Here is a 26,137-nt window from a genome sequence, read left to right as displayed (position 1 = left end):
CTCTTGGACACTGTACAACTTCTTCCACATTGTGGGGGTTTTTGTTTGTTTGTTTGTTTGTTTTGCAGTGAGGGTAGAGGAAGCATGATTCTTCTTTCTTTTTCACATTACAGAGACTCAGTTTTGTAAAGATGTGATACTGTGGAAAGGATTATAATAGGATCTAATGGACCGTTGAGTTAGTGGTTCATACAGTAATCTACAGATACCTAAAATTACTTTGTTTCCCTCAGAAATTTAAAGTGTGTCTCAGGTGTCTGTGAGTTCACTGCACTTTGGTGTACTGTTTGGAAACTATCTTAGGGTTAGGACATGTAAACGCAAATCTGTTTAGAATCTAAAGGAATTTTAAAGCCTAATTTCAGTTTAGAGTAAAGTTGTGTTTTCTTTACCTTGGATTTTTAGTTTTGCTTTATGTGAAAATGTTTTTGCTATCAAAATAAAAAAACAAAGCTTTCTATCTTTGCTCACAGATTTTTTAAAAAGAATCATTGACAAAAGTTTTCATTTATTTAAACTTTCTGAAGCAGAGCACTATCTAAGTACCGATTATTTGGTAAAGGGAATAGGGAAATAACTGAGGTAGAGAGAAATGGAACGTTTGTCCTCTGGTATCTAATTAAATCTTCTGCTTATGTGATTGGGTCAACAGTAAACGTGTTTTGAACACCAAAGGTAGGTATGTAAATGAATACTTCATGGTTGTAATTGTTAGGCATATAATTTGATCTGAACTATGTAATGAGAAAGACATATGATTATCATTCTTTAAAAGACTTTGAGACATAACACTGCACAAGAGCGTTTTTCAGTAAATGTCAAAAATGAGACGAATTAACTTTTTTATTTTTTATTTTTATTTTTTTTTGTAAAGACGGGATTTCACCACGTTGATCAGACTGGTCTTGAACTCCCGACCTCAGGTAATCCGCCCACCTTGGCCTCCAAAGTGCTTGGATTATAGGCATGAGCTACCACGCCCGGCCCAATTAACTTGTTTTATGTAAACATTTTGTTTTCTTTCTTCTAGAAGTCCTGTTCTGTCCTTCTGAAATGAGATCAAGAACTTTGGGTCCTTTTAAAATAAAGTAAAACCCAGTGACATTTTGGCAATTTAAATGAATCTAAAATTTCAATTACAAAGGAAAGAAACCATATAATAAGCACATTTGTATTGAAGGAATGTTTTTCCCTTCTAAACAACCCTTGTATGTTAATGTTTGATTTGACACATCTAAATCAATAGTGTTACTGTCTTACCAGTTGCTTCATACTAACTTGTATGAATTTATAGAGTAACATGGCCTTAGACGAAAATCTATGTTTGTTCACATAGCTATTATTTAGTCCAGTGTCAGTGAAATACTTTTTATATTGTTAACACCTAACCAAACATTTAGATATTGCTTTATTTTTGATATGTAAAATTTTGATACTCCCTGACAGCTGAAAAATAACAGGTAAATGTTTGAGTGTCTCTTTTCACATAGCTCTAGCTGACTCTGCTTTTACTTTTCCCTTTGTAGATTAGAGCCAAAATATAAATAAACTCTGAATGAGCTGACTACTCAGTGGATGATTTCTGATTAACTAGGATTTAGAGTAGGTTTTGCTTTTTAATTGGGGGGGGGGGTTCTTTCTTTTTCTTTCTTTCTTTTTTTTTTTTCCCTTTTTGCTTCTTATAACCAAGAAAGAGGTGAGGGAGGAATTTTTGTAACAATTTCTTGTTGAAATATCAGAATTAGCTGGTTTCAAAAACTCTACTAGAGGACATTCCGGCAATTTTATATAGGCTTTGAAGTGTCTTTTAAGTGGTGTCTTTATATTTTCAAATAGGATTTAAATGCTCATTCATGACTGGGGAGGGGGGTACTTGGATGTTTTATTCAGAAGATTTTCTTGGTTTCTACTTTTATAAGCTGTGATATGAAGTTTGTGTTATACCTTAAATTTGTTAGGTGTATTTTCATGACTTTGAATATTAAATATGTTGGTTCATATAATCTGCAGAGTACCAAACTAAAGCAAATAAAAGGTACTATATAAATTAATAAATGTCTGACTTAGTTTCCTCCTCCTTCCTGCCTTCCTCCCCACCTTCTTTTCTTTCCTCCCTCTGATATTTATTAAGTAGCTACTCTGTGCCACACACATTGAAGGCACTGGTGAGTCAAAGATTAACAGTGGTTCTTGTTACATAGTATAGAAAAGAGTGTGCAAAAATTGCCTGAAAGCAAGATTTGCCTTTGTAATACAAAATGCGTATTGATTGGTATATAAGAATATAAGAGGATCCAAAAATAAGGACGCTGTCTTAAGCTTAAACAATTTTTAAAAAATCTCCTATAGTATTAATTTTAGTCTTAAGAGCTGGTATGATTTTGTTTTTTCTTTGAGTTGTTGATCCTAGTGTAGAAATGACTTTGTATTGAATACTGTTACCTCAACAGTAGCTTGCTATAACAGTAACGATATTTTGCATTTCAGGTTCCAAGTGTTATATATTTGGTTCCAATATGATCAACTATTATGTTATTAATGGACTAAGTTTTAAATGGTAATGTGTTATAGTTTGGCAGTTTCCTTTCTCAGTGGCACATAAAATAAAGGTATGTTTTCAGTCAGTGGCATCTTAGGTTGAATGAGATACATATTTAATATTATATCTCATCACTCCAGGTCCCCTTGTAGCATCTCAAATATTTGTGATTCTTCACGACAATCAGGAAAAGAGTTATTGTGTAGTTCTTTTTAGTTAATTCATATGACTTTTTAATTCTGTTAATAAATGTTGTCTGAAATATCTGCTGTATTTGAAACCTTGTTTTACCTAGCTAAAAATAGAGAATAAGTTAATTTTCATAAAACAGTAAGTGTGGCCTCATAGTTAAGAGAATAGGTGGACAGAATGTCTTGAGTTCATATCACAGCTCCATCACTTGTTAGCTGCATAACTTTAAGCAAATGCTTAACTGATTTCAAATTCATAAAGTAGGGATAATAATAATACCTATTTTGTAGGATTGTTGTGAAGGTTGAGTTGTGCTCAGAAAAGCTCTTAGAGCAATGGCTGTCACATAGGTGCTATGTAATTGTTAGCTGCTGTTGTTATTGTTGTTCCTTTACTTGAGTTAACAATAGTGTTTTCTCTTAAACATTAAAAAAAGTACTAATTCCCTTTCTATATAAGCAACAAAACCTGAGAATTCAAGGTAAAATAGAATTTAATCTTATCTAATCAAAGTTAAAATTAAATGAACCTAACATTTAATGATGGGTATGTTGTATGGTAACTAGATAAAATTAGGACTAAATTTTTAGTCCTCTGTTTATTTTCTTTAGTATGTAGCCACTGCCAACGTAATAGAATATACAATTTAGTTATTTCTCCTAACATCAAACTCTCAGATATACAGACACATAACTCACAAGCTCTCATCCAAGAACCTTACCCATCAAACTATTAAAGGACACAGTTTCTGTAATATATATCCTTGTGCTCCCAACTAATCAGTCTTCTCCTAAGATCTTTCTCTTTTACATGCCAGGCATATGTGTATTCAAATTTTTACTTTTATTTTTAAAGACAGGGCCTTGGCTGGGTGCAGTGGCTCACACCTGTAATTCCAGCACTTTGGGAGGCTGAGACGGGTGAATCATGAGGTCAGGAGTTTGAAACCAGCTGGGCTAACATGGTGAAACCCCATCTCTACCAAAAATACAAAAAATTAGCCAGGCATGGTGGCGTGCACTTGTAATCTCAGCTACTCAGGAGGCTGAAGCAGGAGAGTCGCTTGAACCTGGGAGGCGAGGGTTGCAGAGAGCCAGGATGGCACCACTGCACTCCAGCCCGGGCAACAGAGGGAGACTCCATCTCAAAAGAAAAAAGACAGAGTCTTGCTCTAGTGCCCAGGCTGGAGTGCAGTGGCATGATCGCTGCAGCCTCAGCCTCAACCTCCAGGGCCCAAGTGATCCTCCCACCTTAGCCTCCCAAGTGGCTGGGACTACAAGTGCACACCACCACACCCGGCTAATGTTGGTATTTTTGAAGAGACAGGGTTTTGTCATGTCGACCAGGCTGGTCTCAAACTCCTGAGCTCAAGGGATCTGCCTGCATTGGCCTCCCAAAGTGCTGGGATTATAGGTGTGATCCACTACACCCACCCTATTCAAAGTATTAATGAGCTTGAGAAGACAAAGTCTTTCTTGGTTATAAAGGTTGAATTGCCTACTTGGGTTGCAGTATGATTGAAGGTCTGCAGTAAAGGAAGAAGTTACAGCAAATAGAACTGAGTCCTTGACTCTTGGGGTGGAGGGATGGGAAAGAAGTAGAGAATTTAGGACTAAGGGATTGCTAAGGAAAGAAAATGAGGAGGTCCTCTTGGTGGGCAGAGAGTAGGCTCTGCTAATGAGGAAGGAGACCCAGGCATCTGGGATTCCTTCCCCCTCTGTCATCCACTGTGCAGCTCAATAGAAGAGAGAGCAGGTCAGCTGGCGCCTCCTCAATCTCCTTCCTGAAAATAACACGCTTGGTCTTGGGGAAACTCTCTGGAAGATACTATTTTGCCCAGTTCTTTTCATAGAAATACTTAATAATTTGACCTTATTTCAGTTTATCTTTTTTTTTTTTTAATGTTCAGTGTTTTTGTTGTTTAATCATCTCAAAGTAACTTTTGGCTTAGGACCAAGGATGGAAGGTAAGGTAAAGCTAGGGCAGAGGTCGAGTGATGATAGAATGATATATGCTAGATAAAAGAAGGACTAATGGTAGATAAAAAAGGTATTTCCAGAGAAGTAGGTGGATAAAGAAGTAGCAGTACTGATAGGATTGACATGGTCTCCCTGAAGAAAATGAGTGGAATCTAAACTTCCCTAATACCTTTCATGGTTTTAGTAACTCATTTTGGAAAGCACAGGCACTTAATCCATACACACGATTGGTAATTGTGTGATCCCAAATACAGACTCTCCCCCCTCCACCCCGCTTTTAGGGAGCTCTAATTCTCCCCCCAAGAAGCTTTGCAAAGATTGTTTACTTGATTATTTTTTAGATGTAGTAGGCAGTCGTCATTTTTGAACTACATTTATATAATTTTTTGTACATAAATGCAGTTAAACTTACTTGGCTGTTTAAAATTTGTATTTCATTTTAGTTCTGTTGTACTTACTGTCATTCTGATTCGTAATTTAAATGTTGCCATATTTCCCTTATTAGTATTAGAGCGTTGTTGAGGAGTGTTTATACTTTGCAAAAATTTGTTAGAAAATTAAAACACATAGGAAATTTGTGTGGATTCTTAAGATGTGCATATGTTGCATCGACAGTTATTTGGATAGAAGAAAATGAGATTAAATTTTTTCTAAAGATTCTGAAGAAACAAGCATTATAAGGAATTTCAATATAATCTAAAGGATTTTATGAACTGTTGTAAATATATTCTATTTTAAAATAGAAATGAATAAATGGAATGAATAAATTGTTGCGTTCATTCATAAGACTTACGACTTATGAGAGAGAACAAATGGAAAAATAGAGAAAGTGAAACAATATCTAGTTGAATTTTTTAAAGAAATAATAGAACACAGAATTTAAGCTGTCAAAGTATCAAAACTTTGGCTTGAGCACTAATTAAAAATTAATTTGAACAGTTAATGTTTATATTGAAATTTTAAAAATCGTATTTTCTTGTTTAGTTCAATATGCCTAGTTTTAGATAAATAATAGTGATGTGTTTTAGATAAATAATAGTGCTGTGAGTGATGATTGTCTTAGGTGCTTAGGTTTACCCCTACTGTTCAAGAGTTCTTATTAATATAAGTAAAAAGTTGTAGTCTTCTCCCTATATTAGAAACATTTAAACATGCTAATACAGTTTTTGTTTAATATAGGCAAATGGTATATTGATTACTTTTTCTGAACTGAGTTTTGTGGAATTCTGTTTTATAAAACTGTTAGGAAAAAGCTATCATGAGATGAATCTTTTTTTATTATTTCAGTCTATGAACTTATTTAATTTCTATATTAAAACCTTTGAGCTGTAGTAATAGACATATTAGTAGTAAGAAACTATTGCCTTTAAGATTACTAAGTCAAGTTTATTTCCACATCTAACATATATATCATGGTAAGGTTAGTCTTTCAAAAGCTATATTTTATCTGATTTGTTCAAGAAATTACCCTGATTCACTGATTTTTTTGTATTTATGACTTCATGTCCAAATTCCTGTTTAGCCTCAGTGTCTTTGTAATATGGTCCAGTCAGTCTAGTTTCTCCACAAAACACCCTGGTAGTTCAGCAAACATTTGTTGAACATGTACAACATCTACCATGTTTTATAATAGGAGTATGAAGTACTGTGGCGATGATAATATTGTGATGGTGCAATCTATTGCCCCAAGCAAAGTAGTAGAACTATCAAAACATAGCAGTGGCTTTCAAACTTTTTTTGGACAGATAAAATTGTGCTTTATTGGTGACGCTAATATCATGAATAGTTTTACTGTTAATGACATTTTCCAAAACGACAACTTTTTAAAATAAGATTACGAACAAAATGTTTTCTGGATTTTCAGGATAGCTGTTTTCTAGGAAAAAAAAAAAATCTCTATATATTTTAAAATCCAGTACTTCTCCTGGTTTGTTTTTATAGGTAAGTGGTTAGGCTCAGATAATTATAAACTCATTTTTCACCTTCTTGCCTATTCAGTATTAATATTCCCCAATTAAACAAGATGTAGGTCAGTTCTAACTAGAACTGTGTTTTCAGATTGCAAGATAGGTAGCATTCCAGGTTTCTGTTCTCCATAAACCAGTAACATCCCTCAGTCATCAAGTGACCAAAATGCCTCCACAAAATTTCATAATGCCTTTTAGGGAATGGGACTGACTCAGCAAGAATCATTGAGCCCAGGGCATTATGGACAAAGTAGAGACTTGCTCCTGAGATGTTCTCAGAAGATTCTAACCCTGCTACCAAGTCCCAAGCTATCAGGGGAATTAAAACAAATAGCTTTCAGTTGAGAGGCTACAGGGAGTCTTTTTCAGGGAGCCAGCCAGGTTTCAATCTGCATCTGAGGATAGCAAGTTGTTAATCACTGAGCAGGATTTTTAGGCAGTAGAATGGAATGATTTGGAAGGGAGAGGAAGAATGCAGTATTGGATCAGATTAGGATATGTACACAGCAACACAAAGTGAGAATCTGTATAGTGAGATGAGACTTGGGGAAGCTGGGTCTGCTGTTGGTGACTGAGGTGTAAACTTGGAAATGAGAGCTGACACAATTCCTCCAGATAGCCCCTTTAAAATTTTTAAAAAATATTTTACAATGTTAACATACAGAAAGCTATAGAGCCAGATGAATCCTTGTATAACTGTCATCCAGCAATAATAATCATCAACCTATAGTCACTCTTATTTTTTTGGCTGCAATTCTCAGTAATTCTGTGTTCTACAAAGTGACTCAGTATACTCATAAGTAATCTGAAACCAAAGTTTTGAAAACTGCTCATTGCTATTTTCTATTGTTTCTTTTTTTTTTTTCAGTCCTGTCAAGCATTTATTGTTTCTTTGTTTTGTAAACCAATTATACTCTTTTAGTTATTTTAAAATATACAATAAATTGTTGTTGACTGTAATCACACTGTTGTGCTATTCAGCACTAGATCTTATTCATTTTAACTATATTGTTGTACCCAGTAATCATTCTTACTCCCCTCCTTTACTTCCCACCACCCTTCTCAGCTTCTGGTAACCATCCTTCAACACTCTTTTTTTTTCCCCCCCTTTATTCTGTTTCTTTATAAAAATTGTGTTTCAGGCCGGACGCGGTGGCTCACGCCTGTAATCCCAGCACTTTGGGGGGCCGAGGCGGGTGGATCACGAGGTCAAGAGATCGAGACCATCCTGGTCAATATGGTGAAACCCCGTCTCTACTAAAAATACAAAAAATTAGCTGGGCATGGTGGCGCGTGCCTGTAATCCCAGCTACTCAGAAGGCTGAGGCAGGAGAATTGCCTGAACCCAGGAGGCGGAGGTTGCCGTGAGCTGAGATCGTGGCATTGCACTCCAGCCTGTGTAACAGGAGCGAAACTCCATCTCAAAAAAAAAAAAAATTGTGTTTCAATGCAGCACATTGATTTCATGACTGACAAATAGTTACACCTGGCAGTTGGAAAACTGAGTTCAGGTTTTGGAGTTAGACTGGTTAGGTTCGAGTTCTGACCGGCCCATTCAGCAACTCTGTTCTTAAGCATTAATTCTTATCTTGTCTTGTCTTCTTGAATGTACATTGTGTATGCCTCCTAAAATTTTTGTAAGAATTATGAGATACTGGATTTTAGTGCTAAATAGTACCCTATCTTAAGTTTCAGACATGGGATCTGAGTCTAGATTTTTGATTCTAAAATCCGAGTTTTTGTCTTGTAGTTGTGTAATCCAACACCCATGTTATAGAAGATTATTTTTTTAAAAAAGAAAAATACCAAGAGATGATGTATCCTTATCATTCATACGTATTTTCATATGTTAAATTGGAAGCATTTTCCAGTGTTATTTTGAAAACTGTTTTCAAATAATATTCTCCAGAGGCAGAAGTGTTATGGATAAATTGAATAAAATATTTATCTACTTTTAGTTATTTAGTGAAACATAGATAATTTTATTGCTATTTTAAAAATACTACATTTGGGGATTTTAATTATATAGAGAAGAAAGGAGAATCATGTAATGAAGTCTCTCTGTACTCATACTCAGTTGAAATAATTATCAACTCATGGCCAGTTTTGTTTTATCTATACCAGCATGCTACCCATCCTACTTCTTGTGTTATTTTGAAGCAAATCCCAGGTGGCATGTTATGTCATCTTTAAATACTTCGGTATACATCTCTAAAACATATGGATTTTTTTAAACCGAAAGGACAATATCGTTATCTCACTTGAAAAAGTTTAAAAAAGTAGTTCCTTAATCTCATCAAGTATATATTCATTGTTCGAACTGTTTCTTAAATATTTTTTGAAGTAGTTTCTCTGAATAAGGATGCAAATGAGATGAGTACCTTGTTGTTGGTTCAAATGTCGTTTGAGTTTCAAATTAATACATCTCCTTTCTCTTCTTTTTGCAACTTATAAGTTGGAGAAACTGGGCCATTTGGTCAGCAGAGGCTTGTTTTCACATGACAGAGATCCAGGAGTAGTTTTTGTAGTTTTAAAGGGTTATTTAAAAAAGAAAAAAAAGGAAAACCACCTGACTTTATGCTGCTAAATCCTCACCAACACTTAATATCATCAGTCTTTAATTTTAGTCATTCTCGTAGGTGATTCATCATAGTTTCGACTTGCATTTCCCTAATGACATGATGTTGAATATCTTTTTGTGTGTTTATTTGGCATTTCTTTGGTGAAATGTCTTTTCACATTTTTGGTCATTTTTAATTGGGTTGTTTTCTTTTTATTGCATTCTAAGAGCTTATTATCTATTCTGGCTACAAATTTATCAGGTGTGTGTTTTTGCAAATATTTTTTCCTAGTCTGTGGCATGCCTTTTTATTTCCTTAACAATATTTTTTGAATAGCAAAAGTTTAAGTTTGATAGTCAATTTTTTAAATCCTTTTGAGACAGTCTCCCTTTGTTGCCCAGGCTGGAGTGCAGTGGTGCAATCTCAGCTCAGTGCAACCTCTGCCTCCCTGGTTCCAGCGATTCTCATGTCTCAGCCTCCTAAGTAGCTGAGACTACAGGCATGCACCACCATGCCTGGCTGATTTTCATATTTTTAGTGGAGATGGGGTTTCACCATGTTGACCAGGCTGGTCTCGAACTCCTGACCTTAAGTGATCTGCCCACCTCAGCCTCCCAAAGTGCTGGGAATACAGGTGTGAGCCACTGTGCCTGCCTATGATGATACATTTTGAGGTAATTTTTGTAAATGATTGAGTTAAAGGATTGAAGTTAACTTTTTCCTTTTAGTGAGAGGGAATTTATGGATATCTTTGTTACAGCACCATCTGTTGAAAAGATCATTCTATCCCAGTTGACATCTTTGCTGAAAATTAAAGGGCCAGGCAGGGCACATGGTGGTGCATGCCTGTAATCCCAGCACTTTGGGAGACAGGCAAGTCATTTGAGCCCAGGAGTTCGAGATTAGCCTGGTCAAAATAGCAAAACCCCATTTCTACAAAAAACACAAAAATTAGCCAGACATGCTGACAAGCACCTGTAGTCTCAGCTATTTGGGAGGCTGAGGTGGGAGAATGGATTGAGCTCAGGAGGTCAAGGCTACAGTGAAGCATGATTGCACGACTGCACTCCATCCTGGGCAGCAGAGCCAAGACCACCAAGACCCTGTCTTAAAAAAAAAAAAAAAAAAAGCATAGTCCTATTTCTGGACTCTAGTGCATTCTTCTGATTTGTATGAATATCTTTATGCTAATAGCATACTGTCTTGATCACTGTCCCTGGTAAGTATTGAAATCAAGTAATATAAGTTCTTTATTTTTTCCTTTAAAAATGTTTTTTCAGATTATTTTAGATCCCTTTCATTTCCACTTAAATTTAGAATCAGTTAGATAGTTTCTACAAAAAAAAACTGTTAGGATTTTGATTTTAGGACTGCCTTGAATTTATGTATCAGGTTGAGGAGAAATTGTCATATTGACAAAATTGAGTCTTCAGATTACTAACATAGCATATTTTTCCATTTACTGAGGTCTTTTAAATTTTTCTTAGCAAGACTTTTATCGTTTTAATGCAAGGGTATGGTATGTTTTTTGTTATTTTTGTTTGTATTTTAAATAGCATTTTTCTTTAATTTGAATTTTCACGTTTATTAGTTGCCAGTATATAAAAATAGTTTATTTTTGTATCTTGTGATCTTTCTAAACTCATTTGTCAGTTCTAATAGTTTGTTTTTAAATAAGCCCTTATAATATTCTATATAGAAGACGATGCCATCTATGACTAAAGATATTTCACTTTTTCTTTTCCAGTAAGTTTACCTTTTATTTCTTATGCTTACCTTATTGTCCTGGTTGGACTGCCAGTATGATAGATGTTAAGTAGAAATGGTGAGAGCAAAAATGGTAAAAGCAGCTTACCTGATTCTTGGTCCTAGGGGAAAAGATTGATTTCTTTTACCAATAAATGTGATGTTAGATATGGGTTTTTCTGATCAGATTAAGGGTGTTCTCTTCTAAGTTTGCAAGATTTTTTTTTTTTTTAAGCATGAGAGTATGTTTGTGTCATGCTTATTACTGATGTATTGGCAAATATATATATATGTATACACAAATATTTCTCCTTTATTCTGTAAAGATGATGAATCACACTGATTTAAAGGTTAAACGAAGTGTTTTACTGGGATAAGACCCCATTTTGGTCATAATTGTCCTTTTTATATATTTTGCATTTGTTTGGCTAAAATTTTATAAAGACTTCTGTGTCTTTGTCAGATTACATTGATCTATATTTTTTATTTATTTAGAATGTCCTTTTTTTTCGGTTTTAGTACAAGAGCATTGCTGGCCTTATAATAAGTTGAGAAATATTTTTTCCTTTTGGAAGAATTTGTAAACAGTTGGTATTTCTTTAAAAGTTTGATAGTTTACCAAACCATCATGGTTTGAAATTTTCTTTACTTTCTTTACTATAGAGAGCTATTCAGGTTATGTACTCCTGCTTTATTGAACTTTGGTAGCTTCAGTCTTTCAAGGAATTTGTCAATTTTATAAAAGTTATCAAATTTACTGGCATAGGCCACACGTGGTGGCTCACACCTGTAATCCCAACACTTTGGGAGGCCGAGGCAGCAGGATTGCTTGAGGCTAGGAGTTCAAGACCAGCCTAGGCAACATGACGAAACTCCATCTCTTATATTAAAAGTACAAAAATTAGCCAAGCATGGTGATGCTTACCTGTAGTTCCAGCCACTTGGCAGGCTGAGGCATGAGAATTGCATGAACCCAAGAGGCAGAGGTTGCAGTGTGAGCCTAGATCACTCCGCTGTACTCCATCCTGGTAACAGAGTGAGACTGTCTTTAAAAAAAAAAAAAAAAAAAATTTAGTGGCACAAAGTTTTTCATAATTTTTTCTTAATCGTTTAATACCATACAATATCATTTACTTTTACTTGTTATATTTTCTGTCTTGTGTTTCTTCTTTCTGATCAGTCTGCCAAGAGGTTTACTAACTTTAACAGTTACTTCTAAGAACCCACTTTTGGTTTCATAAATTTTTCTCTGTTACTTTGTTTTATTGTTTTTCACTCTTATTTTTATTTTATTCCATTGATTTTTGGGTTTCATTTGCTCTTTTTATAGCTTTTAAAGATGAAAGCCTTGATCATTGATTTGAAACTTCTTTAATAAAATAAACGTGTTGTTATAAATTCTAAGCTCTGCTTTTAGGTGGATCTCAAATTTTATATTTTGCTTTTAAACTTTATATGAAAATAGTTTCTACTTGTGATTTCTTCTTTCACTTGATTATTTGTGAATTAATTTCCAAATATTTAGAGGATTTTTCAGATAGCTTTTTGTTGCTGATTTTAATTCAATAATGGTCAAAGAACATTCTTGGTATAATTTCATCAACTTATGTTTGCACAAATCCTGTTTTATGCACCACAATATATTCTGTCATGTTGAACCTACAGTGTGTTTATATATATACACACACACACATATAAAATACATATATATATAACATTTAATATATACATATATATAATAGTTTCTTATATTTATTCATGTATTTATCATTTTGGATGTTCTTCATGCCTTTGAGTGATTCCAGATTTCCAAAACTTTATTTAACCTTTTTTTGTACTGAAGGTCTGCTGCTCAGTTTTTGTAAGATATATATCTTTTAACTTATCACAGTCTACTTTCATGTAATATTATACTGCCGTGTATAGTGTAAGAACCTTACACTAATATACGTCTATTTCCTGCCTTTGTGTCATTGCCATACATTTTACCTTTCCATGTGTTATAAATTTCACAAATGTCATCATTATTTTTTCTTTTCACTTATATATTAAGCAGATTACCAAAAAATAAGAAATAGCAGTTTCTTATATTTATTCATGTATTTTGGATGTTCTTCATTCCTTTGAGCAGTTCCAGATTTCCTCGTGGTATCCTTTTCTTTTACAGACAGACTTCACTTAACCTTTTTTTTTATACTGAAGGTCTGCTGCTCAGTGTTTGTTATTTGTAGAAGTCTTTATTTTTCTTTTCTTTTTGAAACATTTTACTGCATTTAAAACCTTTATTTGACAAATTTTTCTTTCTAGTACTTAAACGTTGTCATTTCATTGTGTTTTCTGGCTTGTATAATTTCTGTTGATAAGTTCACTTTAATTCTTCGTACTTTATTTTTCTTATATACTTTAGCATATAATCTGCTTTCACCTACCTCTCTTTTTAAATTTAAATTTTTAGTTTTTTAATTCTTCCTCTGTTACTTCTAAGATTTTCTCTTTTTTAAAAAATTTGATTATAATGTGTGTATGGCTTCTTTTTGCTTATTCTTTTTGGACTTGTTGAGCTTGCATCTGTGTGTTTATAATTTTCATCAAGTTTGGATAAAATTCAGCCATTATTTCTTCCATTGCTTTTTTCTGCTTATTTCTCTCTTGTTTCCTTCTGATACTCCAATTACACGTTAGACTGCTTGATACTGTCTCACAGGTCACATTAATTTATATACTCCTAATACATGAACAACTGAGAAAGAAAAGATTAACCTATAGAGAAATGGAAAAGTAAAGAGAGACCTCAAAAGAAATGTAAATGACTCTTAACCATAGCAACAGCTGCTAAAATTACACCGAGATAACTTTTTCCCACTTATTATATTGGCAAAAACTGCAAAAATATGAAAATTCTGATGGGAGAACAGGTAATGTCATGCTGAAGGAAATTTAAAATGATATAGTCCCTACTGAGTGGAGTTTGGAAGTACCTGCCAAATTGACATATTGATTTGCATTTTGAGCCAGCAATCCTAAGAATCTATCCAGGAATCCATTGCATATATACAGAAACTATATATATGTAAGACTTTCTAACGCGTGTTTCTTAGAAAGTGTAAAAAACCCAAATGTTCATCGGTAAAGCTCTGATTAAAATATGGTAGGGGCATGTATTTAATAAAATTACTGTGCAGTTGAAGAAAGGAATGAGGAGAATCCACGTCTGCTCTTAGGTATAGCAGATACAGGAATTCTCCTATTTCTCATGATTTCCACCAACTTCTTCCTCCAAATGTATTTATTCCAGTTACAATAGATTGCTTAAGAATTTCTAGGATACTTGTCACTAAAAGAACTGTAGTGGTTGCTAACAAAATTTTGGAGGGAAATTGTGATTCATCAAGTAATCCCTATACTAAAAGATGCCTGGAATGTTAGATACATACTGTATCCACAGGGATACTATGTGTGTGTGATGAATAGGTTCCCAGGTTAGTGGAATAGTGTTGCCATGGGAAAGAGCATTCAGAATTTTAACTGGAGATGTCACAGTTCATCTCCCAGTTAATCTCCAAGATGATTTGTCTCATCTTGGCAATACATTCATTCTTTTATGAAACACTGAGTGTTTTGTTTTGTTGCTTCCTTTTTTCTTTTAATGTGCTTGTAAGGGAGTCTATGTATGTTGAGGGGGTAGGAGGAGGGAAAGTTAGTGTTGTGGGGCTGGGTCTCAGAAAATGAAAACAAAGATAAGTAAAATAGCATCCCAGTCCTCTGGGAGTTCATGGTTATCTGCCTCAACTTTACTTTCTGTTTACACTAATCTGTGATAATTTAAGAATTCTAACTTTAAGCTAATGATGTTGGATCCTATTGTGAGGGATTTTTGTGTCCATATGCTGGAGAATGAGTGATGATTGCTTTCACAGAGTAGAAGACTAGAGATGAGACCATTCTTTATTGTTTTCCAGGTCTTATACTTTTGCCTCCCCTACTGTTCATGAAATGATTGACCTCCTCCCACTTCTTTAAGGAAATTCTTGATTTAAAATGCCTTGTGTGCTCTTTTATCCTTTCTGTTCTAGGACCTCTATCACGTATTTTTATAATTGTAGTTTTATACATTTTAATGTTAACTAGAGCATTTGGTTATATCTCTTCTTTTTAAAAGTAATTTTATTGATTATCTTATATATTTATTATTCCAGATCATGGACCCCTACTTTCCAAATAAATTTCATCATGATTTTGATCGGAATTTTAATTTATGTGTTAAGATGTTTTTGGTATCTTCACAATACTAGGATTTTTTTTTTTTCTTTTTTTTTTTTTTTTTTTTTTGGTTGAAACGGAGTCTCACTCTATTGCCAGGTTGGGAATACAGTGGCGGGATCCCAGCTCACTGCAACTTCTGTTTTCCGGTTTCAAGTAATTCTCCTGCCTCAGCCTCCCAAGTAGCTGGGACTACAGGCACGCGCCACCACACCCAGCTAATTTTATTTTGTATTTTTGGTAGAGACGGGGTTTCACCATGTTGGCCAGAATGGTCTCAATCTCTTGACCTCGTGATCCTCCTGCCTTGACCTCCCAAAGTGCTGGGATTACAGGCGTGAGCCACGGCGCCCGGCCAATACTAGGATTTTCTTAATTTAAGAGTAGGTTTTAATTTGTATTCAGTAAAGTTTTATAGCTTTTTCATACACGTACTCTGTTTTTTAGTTTATTTTTGTGGTTGTTACTAAAAAGTTTGTAACTGGCTGTTAATGTTACTTTGGGAAATTTTCACATATTTACTGAAAAAAATCTTAACTCATAATTCTAAAATATTTTTGTTTTTTACAAAAATAACCTCTTCTAAAATGATGTTAATTTTGCCTCCTTTCTAATGTTAAAATCTCCTATTCTTCTTACCTACTTTTGTCAACTAGCACTTCAGAATGATATTAATAATTATGTTGATGGTGGACATCAATGCCTTGAGACTGATTTTACTTTTAAATTTTGCTGGTATATTGTCATTAAACATGATATTGTCTATTGATTTGAGAAAGTTTTTGAAAAAGTCCTAAGAGAGATTTTTTTTTTTTTAAATGAGGACTAATTTCTTAACACTTTAATGCCCCGTACTAGATTTCTTTCATTGACTCTGTTTCCGCCTAGGATACAGCATATTTCATAGGATGAAATTGCCTACTATGTTGTTTAATCTTTTCACTTTAGTTCCCTGCTCCTGTACTCTGCATTGCTATACCCAGGTTCTTCCCAAAAAGAATTTTGATCGTTTTGCTCTTGTCCCAAGGAATTGTATAGCATTGTAACATCTTTTCAAGCTATGGAGTGAGTCCAAACCTCTTGCGTTATCAATTATTTATGTTCCGTCTGTGCCTTTCCAGTCGTCACCTCTTCAAAAACTGTGATGGCTTTGAGATCACACCCCACTTGCAAGCTAACATGTCAGCTTGTGTATCCTGGGAAAAGATACTAGTTTCCTGGGTTAGTTAGAGTCAAGAACAGTTTAAACTCATAGCAATAACAGTAGCTACAGAATCATAATTTTGTACTATTTCCCCGAGCCCCATTCTTAACAGGTTGATATTACAAGAGCCAGGCGACACCCATATAAGCAGCCTGTTGCATTTCAGGGGAAGAACTCTGAATCTTAACCTGCTTCCTCCTTTCATTTGCCCTTTCCATTTCTGTCCTCAGACTTCTTCTCCTTGTCATTCTCATGTTTTAAGACTCCATCTCAGACAGATGCTTTCTTCCATGTCTTCCATTGTAGACCTTGTCTTTGAATATGCTGCTTATCAAGCTTGGTACCCTTTCAGTATGTTCCTCCTATCTGCAGATATTCCAGTGCACCTTCCTGGTTTGCACAGTGGCTTCAGTGTTTTCTCTCTGCAGAGGTTTTTTTTTTTTTTTTTTTTTTTTTTTAATTCCTGTTGTCTTCACTGACATACTGTCATACTGTGCTGTGATCAGTGCCTTAGTGTCTCTGCAGAGAGGTGGGTTTTTTTTTTTTTTTTTTTTTTTTTTTTTTGTGTGTGTGTGTGTGTGTGTGTGTGTGTGTGTGTGTGTGTGTGTGTAGAGGGGTGGGAGATTGGGCCTGGGTTCTCTTACAGAAACCTTTAGGGCGTCGTATTGGTTAGGAATGTATTCAGTTGCAAGAAACAAATAACCCAGTCCGTAATGTGTATAATGGATAGAGATTTGTTTCTATTTTGTTTTTTCATGTAAAAAATGTAGAGTTAGATAATTCCTGGTGTTGATTCCGTTTTTTAGCAACCCTCTCTTGTAGGTTTTTCAATATGCTGTTACATCTGTAATTCTTTTTGTTAGCATCTACAATTCCAAATTGTAACCATTCTTTAAATTACTAGATTTTTTTATAGTCTTTCCTAACTCCCCACATAAAGATACTCTTCCTTTATATTCTCATAGAATATAAAGCTAGAAAATGGCCTTTCAGTGTTATCTATCTATATATGTATTATCTTTCCTACTAGAGTATAAATTTCATTTCTTTAGTGTATCCTTTGTTACCTTCTGCAGAATGCCTTGTTTAAGGGAGACGTAGTTAACTTACTGAATGAATGATAAAGAATGAATGAACTTTTCCTTTAAGAAAACCCTGTCACTGGTGGTTGGAGTTTAGGGAAAAGATTTGTTGGCAGTGGTATGGATATGGAAGTATAATTTTTAAGCAGATAATTTAATTTATAGGAATTAAATGTATATATTGCTGAAAGAAAAACATTGTATAAACTAATTTCTGAATGCACAAATATTTCTTTAATGCTATCAAAATATATTTTCACATACTATTGAAACAGTCTATTAATAGTGGAAATAAAATGGAAACTTTTTTTCTTTCAGTGCTTAGATGAGTATGAAGATGATGAAGCAGGGCAGAAAGAGCGGAAACGAGAAGATGCAATTACACAACAGAACACTATGCAGAATGAAGCTGTAAACTTACTAGACCCAGGCAGTTCCTATCTGCTGCAGGTGAGTATTTAAAAATACCAGGAAGTCACTATCTATTTTAATGGCAATTTTTCTATTATGGTTCTTGAGTTGTATGTAGTAATATATCTCCCATTACCATCTTTCCTCCTGCTTATGCCTTCCTTACGAAAGTGGGTTCTGACATCACATGTGGGGCTCCCCTTAAGCACGTCTTCACTCTCTTCACCCTTTTCTGGCTTGGGCATCTTTTGACAGGCTGTTCTGCCATAGGGCCTCTCTTTGTTCCTGCTGAGATTCGGATAACTCATGTAGGATTGCTCCTCCATGGGGACCCTTCCTCAACATGATTAGGTTTTGAGACCTCCAGGCCAGACTGCCACTCCATGTGGACATTCACTTCATCCTGCCTGGGCTCTGGCACAGAATACCCCATGCCAGGTTGCCTCTTGAAGGGTAGACAGTCTTTACCCTTCTAAAGTTCTGTCACTCTTTTCTGAGCCACCCTCCTGAAAAGAATCCCACTTGGGACTCTGGCTGCCCCTTATGAGACTCCCTTTCTGACCTTGCCTCAGGAATGAAGTGTTTCCTTCCCTGCTTTGAACAAATCTTCCTTATTCTGCTCAGGCTCTGATTTCTTAGGTCAGACTGAATGAGCTCTGCTATGTGGGCAGTCTCCTTAGTTTGCTTGGACTTGAATTCTTTATGCCAAGCAGTTCTTCTTTATGACAGGTTCTCATATTCTGATACCCTGGTCTGAGCCATTGTGTTTCCTCTCCATGTTACTCTGCCGTACCTAATGGCTTTAGCACTTAATTGTTCAGGAAAGGAAGAGGAAGGATGAGTTTTTCTTTTTAAAATCTTGTTAATTTGATAAAGCTCTAGTTTATTTTTCGTTTTCTTTATCAATTATACATTACAGAAATTTTATTCTTCAGTCATATTCTGCATATATATTCTTCAACAGTATATCATACTAAATTATACATGCCTATATAGATATTTTAAGTTAGTCCCGAGGGCCAGTTAGCATGTTATGCCATAATTTTACTGAGGGCTGTGACTTTGTTGCTAGGTTATTTGAATAACATCAGTATTATTTTGCTGTATTCATCTGGGCTTGTATTTGTCTGATCTTATTTCACTTACGCTATTATACTTGTTTATACATTACAAGTTCTGATCTGCCACTGCACCTGTAAAGACTGTGTTCATAGGGATTTCCTTATTGATCATTATAAGCCTGAGTAAAGCAGAATGTTTTATTTAAACTTACACAAAACAGTTTGTGCTTTGCCAACATTTTTTCAGCTCTACATAGATCTTTCCACTTCCCTTTAGTAATAGAAACCATCCCATTGCAAGGAAGATTATTTCAGAAAAAGTATATTTGAAATCAGTTGTATAACAGACTTAGGGGTTTTGGGAAGATCTAATTACATAGTCTTTGAAAGTTTTAAGACCAGTACCAGTCTTAACAGTTGTACTTTTTACAGGAAGTTTCAATGATACTTGTATAGCAGTCCCCCCCTTATCAAAGGGAGTTATGTTCCGAAACTTCCAATGGATGCCTGAAATCATAGATAGTACTGAACACTATATATACTATGCACAGATTTCTTTTTCCTTCTTTACAATTTAATAGAAGATTTGTTCTTATCATAAATCTTAGCAACCTCAGGATATGATTTTTCTCTCTTTTATTATTAAGTTGAGAACTTTCACCTTCTCACTTAAAGGAAGCACTTTACAGCTTCTCTTTGGCAGATCTGAATTGCCAGCATCACTACTCTTGTACTTTGGGGTAATGATTAAGAAAACTAAAAAGTTATTTGAACATGAAAACTGGGATACCACAACAGTCAATCCGATAACCAAGGTAGCTTCCAAGTGACTAACAGGTAGGAGCATAGACACTGTGGATATGTTTCACAAAGGAATAATTCAGGCCCTGGGCAGGATGGAACAGGACAGCACCAGGTTTCATCATGCTAGTGAGGACAGCTCACAATTTAAAGTTTGTGAGTTGTTTATTTCTCGAGTTTTCCATTTAATGTTTTTGGACCAGGCTTGATCATGGGTAACTGAAACTAGAAAGTGAAAGCTTGGATAAGAGAAAAAGGACTACTGTATTTCTCCATTTTTCCCCCTATTTAATATGGAGTAGTAATTATTAAAGTGCCTAATAATTATATAGTTGTTCCTTTGCCTGGAAATTTTTGTGGCTACAGAAATATAGTTAAAACATCTAAGGTGATGTTTATATTTATGTAGAATTTTGTTCTAACATGTAAGAATGTGAAGCATTTTCCTCCTTAAAATTACTAGGGACTTATTTCAGTGAACATAATGTCCTTTACCCTCATCCATTTCGTTGCAATGATCTCACTTATATGTGAAATCCAAAAAAGTCAAACTCATAGAAGTAGAGAGTAGAATGGTGATTACCAGAGGCTAGGCTAGATGGAAAGAGGAGAAGCGCTGATTAATGGGTGCAAAGTTACAGTTAGATAGGAGGAATAATTTCTGTGTTATTGCCCAGCAAGGTGATTATAGTTCATAATAATGTATATTTCAAAATATATGAGTATTTTAAATGTTCTCACCAGAAACAAATGATAAGAGCTTGGTGTGGTGGCTCACGCCTGTAATCCCAGCACTTTGGGAGGCCAAAGTGGGTGAATCACTTGATGCCAGAGGTTCAAGACCAGCCTGGCCAATATGCGAAACCGTGTCTCTACTAAAAATACAGCAATTAGCTGAGTATGGTGGTGCTCACCTATAATCCCAGCTACTCAAGAGGCTGAGGCACGAGAATTACTTGAACCTTGGAGGCAGAGTTTGCAGTGAGCTGAGTTCATACCACTGCACTCCAACCTGGGTGACAGGTTGTGTCTCAAGAAAAAAGAAAAGAAACCTGTGTCTCAAAAAAAAGAAAAGAAAAAAAAGAAGTGATAAGTATTTAAGGTAATTCTGTGTAGGCTATTTTTTGCATTGCTATAAAGAGATACCTGAGATTGGGTAATTTATAAGAAAAAGAGGTTTAATTGCCTCACAGTTCTATAGGCTGTACAAGCATGGCACCAACATCTCAGCTTCTCATGAGGCCCTCAGAGAGCTGCTCATGGTGGAAGGCAAAGTGGAAGCAGGCATATCACATGACAGGAGCAGGAGCAAGAGAGAGAGGGAGCAGGTCCCAGACTCTTAGCCAGAACTCATTGGTGCTAAACCATTCATGAGAAATCCACTGCCATGCCAGTCATCTCCCGACAGGCCCCACCTCCAACATTGGAGATGACATTTCAACAGGAGACATGAGATTTGGAGGAGACATCCAAAATATATTAGATGGACATGCTAGTTACTGCTAGTTACTGTAATTTGATCCTTCCATAATGTATACATGTATTGAAATCAAAATAACACTTCGTATACCATACATATATAATTATTATTTGTCAATCAAAAATAAAACTAAAAAAAAATTATAAGGGGCTTTTTTACTCTACCATGTAGGTTAATTTTGTTTTTTCTATCTAACATTTCTAATTTAAGATATGCCCAGTTTTCTCTTTTTGGCCAGGATATAGAAATTACTTTAAACTGCACCTCTAATTGCCCATTTTAAATACACATGAGAAGGCTACTGCCCCTCCCAGTCTCTAATATAATCTATCCAGTGTGCAGAACATTTTACTGTTAAAGTTTTTTTTTTTTTTTTTTTTGAGATGGAGTCTTGCTCTGTCACCCAGGCTAGAGTACAGTGGCGCTATCTTATCTCATGGCAGTCTCTGCCTCCTTGGTTCAGGTGATTCTCCTGCCTCAGCGTCCTGAGTAGCTGGGATTACAGGCACCCACCTCTATGCCTGGTTCATTGTTGTCTTTTTAGTAGAGACAGGGTTTTACCACATTGGCCAGGCTGGTCTCAAACTCTTGATCTTAGGTGATTTGCCCGCATTAGCCCCCGAAAGTGTTGGGATTACAGGCGTGAGCCACTGTGCCTGGCCTAAAGTTTATACTTTGATTACAAGAATCACTTTAAATTAACATTTAGCTACAAGATGTATAATCTTTAATAAAAGACCATATTCAAATCCACCAATAAAGAATAAACTTAAGTGTTGTCTGTCTGAATCAAAATCTTAACTATTGAAATATTAACTGTATACAACAAATAAGTATAGCTTAAATTCTGATTATTTATACATCTCAGACGTGAGCATGGAATGACTATAATGGCAAAAACTGCAATTACTTTCACACCATCCTAGTATGTGGGAATTCTAATTTTATCAACTGCATCAAGCTAGCAGTGTTGAAAATACTGTGTAAAACTTACTGAGGTATGTTTTAAGTGACTAAATGTTTAAAACAAAACAAAACAACTGTAGAGAAATGTAGAAATCTGATATTTTTACATGACTTCTGGTTAGCATACTTAAAACTTGTCTGATACCGACTTTTAAGTCACTTATGATTGGGTCAAAGTGTGAAATTATTATAATGCCACTGCAATTTAGAGTTGCTGAAAATGCCCTCCATTTTACATTTGTTTTTGTTAAAATTCTCCTCTACATCTCTATTACTCTAAGTTTTACCATATTACAGAAAATGTCTGTTTTAAGCCTCAGAATAGTGTTTGTTGCCAAGTTATTCATACCATTTCAGTTGATATGCCAGTAACTCACAAAGTAGCAAATCTAGTAAGGGTTGCTCTCATTTAGCAAATCTGCTGACTTCATTTCAGTAAAAGGCAATCTGGGCAATCAAGCTGATGTGGCATATTCTGAGATGTTTCAAATGTAACCAAAATGAGAGAGATATGAGAGAAATGATATGTGATGTTTTAGAACTTTGTTTTAGAGATTCTGGCATTTTTTTCTCATGCATGTGTAGACAGAAATTATATGCCTTAGTTTTAGTTCATATAGAGTTGTATTAGGGAATTTAATAAAAGAAGCTGTTTGCAAAATGTTAATCCAAATACTGTTTGTGAAACTAGCAGGGGAAAAAACCTTTTTTTTGAGAAAACATCTCGCTCCGTTGCACAGGCTGGAGTATAGTAATGTGATCTCAGCTGACTGCAACCTTTGCCTCCTGAGTTCAAGCAGTCCACCCACCTCAGCCTCCTGAGTAGCTGGGACTTCAGGTGCATGCCACCACAACCCAGCTAATTTTTGTATTTTATGTAGAGACAGAGTTTTATCTAGGCTGATTTTGACCTCATGGGCTCAAGTGATCCACCCCCATCAGCCTTCCAAAGTGCTAGAATTACAGGCATGAGCCACTGTGTCCAGCTGGGAAAACTTCTGTATAAATTGTTATCACTCACATTGATAACGTATACTTTGTGTGAGTACACATGAGCTTAATTTTTCTTTCTACTTTAAATAACCATCTAAATGTCTATATAGGGGATTTGTTTTACATGTTTGGTACAAAAGCACAGATTAACAGATACCTGCTTAATGACAGGCAGAAAAGAAATTCTTTAAAGTTTGCTTGCCAGGTTTTGTTGTTGTCCCTGCTGTAAGAATACCTGATGCTCAGAAAGGGTTAAAATGTCTTTGTATCAACTGTCAAGGCTTGGCTTCCCCAGAACTAAGCCTGTTTATGGGGTCAAGCCCGCACACACAGTCACTCGAGTATTCTTTGACCTGGTTATTTCCTGCAACTGGTTACTTCCCAAGTGGTACTTTTTTGTAACTGCATAAGAAGTTATTTCCCTAAGTTGTCAATCTATATTTATTGCATACTAGGTGAGCTGGTGTTTGGGAGGAGAAAGAAAGGAATTGGTAGTGGAGGGTCCGTATCTGTCAGACACTTGATGTTTTACTTAGAAAATAAGACATATACATGTAAAATTGAGATTAAAATTATAGGCCGGGCATGGTGGCTCATACCTATAATCCCAGCACTTTGGGAGGCTGAGGCGAGCGGATCACCAGGTCAGGAGTTCAACACCAGCCTGGCAAACATAGTGAAACCCTGTCTCTACTAAAAATGCAAAAATTAACTGGGCACGGTGGTGTGTGCCTGTAGTCCCAGCTACTCAGGAGGCTGAGGCAAGGAGAATCGCTTGAACCCAGGAGGCAGAGGCTGTGGTGAGGTGAGGTCGCACCACTGTAATCCCACCTGGGCAACAGAGCGAGACTCTGTTCCAAAAAAAAAAAAAATTAAGGGCCAGGCATGGTGGCCCATGCCTGTAACCCCAGCACTTTTGGAGGCTGAGGCGGGCAGATCACGAGGTCAGGAGTTTGAGACCAGTCTGGCCAACATAGTGTGAAACCCTATCTGTATGAAAAATAAAAAAAATTAGCTGGGCATGGTGGCACATACGTGTAGTCCCAGCTACTTGGGAGGCTGAGGCAGGAGAATCGTTTGAACCTGGGAGGTGGAGATTGTGGTGAGCTAAGATGGTGCCACTACACTCCCAGCCTGGACAACAGAGCAAGACTCTGCCTCAGAAAAAAAATTATGTTAAACTAGGTGATACAGGCTTCTGTAATGGGAATTTACTGACTTGGAAAAATTAAGACAGACTTATTCAAATTGCATGCAGAAAATTCAATAAAGATTTTTCCATATCCTAGTTTTCTGTTTGTTTTAGCTATCAAATTGAAATTGAAAGTCTGTTTGGAAGGGATTATGCTAATTTTACTCACTTATGTCATGTAATCTCCACATCAACCCAGTAAAATAGGTACTGTTATTCCATTTTAGAGATAAGGAGACATTGATAGAGGTTAAACCCATAGTCTTCTAGCTACTGAGTAGCCCATCTGGTTGGAACTTTGATCTACTGGTTCCCCACATTGCTAGTCTTTTATTGCATCCTGCAGTCAATATTTACTCTTTTACTCTGGAACTGGTTATTTTTTAAAGGTAGCTTATTTTTCCATTGGTCTATATATCTGTTTTGGTACCAGTACCATGCTGTTTTGATTACTGTAGCCTTGTAATATAATTTGAAGCCAGGTAGCATGGTGCCACCAGCTTTGTTCTTTTTGCTTAGGATTATCTTGGCTATGTGGGTTCTTTTTTGATTCCATATGAAATTTAAAGTAGTTTTTTCCAGTTCTGTGAAGAAAGTCAATGGTAGTTTGATAGGGATAGTATTGAATCTATAAATTACTTTGGGCAGTATGGCCATTTTCATGATATTGATTCTTCCTAATCATGAACATGGAATGTTTTTCCATTTGTTTGTGCCCTCACTTATTTCCTTGAGCAGTGGTTTGCAGTTGTCCTTGAAGAGGTCCTTCATATCCCTTGTAAGTTGTACTCTTAGGTATTCTCTTTGTAGCAATTGTGAATGCGAGCTCACTCATGATTTGGCTCTCGGTGTTATTGGTATATAGGAATGATTGTGATTTTTGTATCCTGAGACTTTCCTGAAGTTGCTTATCAGCTTAAGGAGATTTTGGGCTGTTGAGACAATGGGGTATTCTAAATATACAATCATGTCATCTGCAAATAGAGACAATTTCACTTTCTTTTTTCCTAATTGAATACCCCTTATTTCTTTCTCTTGCTTGATTGCCCTGGCCAGAACTTCCAATGATGTTGGGAAAACTGGCTAGCCATATGCAGAAAGCTGAAACTGGATCTCTTCCTTATACCTTTTAAAAAAATTAACTCAATATGGATTAAAGACTTAAATGTAAGACCTAAAACCATCAAAACCCTAGAAGAAAACCTAGGCAATACCATTCAGGACATAGGCATGGGCAAAGACTTCATGAAGAAAACACCAAAAGCAATGGCAACAGAAGCCAAAATAGACAGATGGGATCTAATTAAAATAAAGAACTGCACAGCAAAAGAAACTATCATTAGAACAGGCAAGCTACAGAATGGGAGAAAATTTTTGCAATCTGTCCATCCGACAAAAGGCTAATAATCTACAAAGAAACAAATTTACAAGAAAAAAAAAACATCAAAAAGTGGGTGAAGGATATGAACAGTCACTTCTGAAAAGGAGACATTAATGCTGCCAACAAACATGAAAAAAAGCTCATCATCACTGATCATTAGAGAAATGCAAATCAAAACTATGAGATACCATATCATGCCACTTAGAATGGTGATCATTAAAAAGTCAGGAGACACCAAATGCCAGAGAGAATGTGGAGAAATAGGAACACTTTTATACTTTTGGTGAGAGTATAAATTATTCAACCATTGTGGAAGACAGTG

The 26,137-nt window shown here is 35.6% G+C and overlaps 1 protein-coding gene across 1 annotated transcript in view; it reads left to right on the top strand.

Annotated features, from left to right (window-relative positions):
* Positions 1–26,137, top strand: part of PAWR (pro-apoptotic WT1 regulator) — a 98,651-nt gene that overhangs the window by 44,552 nt on the left and 27,962 nt on the right. Inside the window, exon 3 of the mRNA XM_032296360.1 lies at positions 17,849–17,980. Coding sequence (XP_032152251.1) covers positions 17,849–17,980 — 132 coding nt within the window. The remainder of the gene's footprint in view (positions 1–17,848; positions 17,981–26,137) is intronic.

This window comes from Sapajus apella, unplaced genomic scaffold (assembly GCF_009761245.1).
Source record: "Sapajus apella isolate SASKATOON/1434 unplaced genomic scaffold, GSC_monkey_1.0 scaffold2, whole genome shotgun sequence".
Lineage (NCBI taxonomy): Eukaryota > Metazoa > Chordata > Mammalia > Primates > Cebidae > Sapajus > Sapajus apella.
This window is presented reverse-complemented; position numbering and strand designations above follow the sequence as displayed.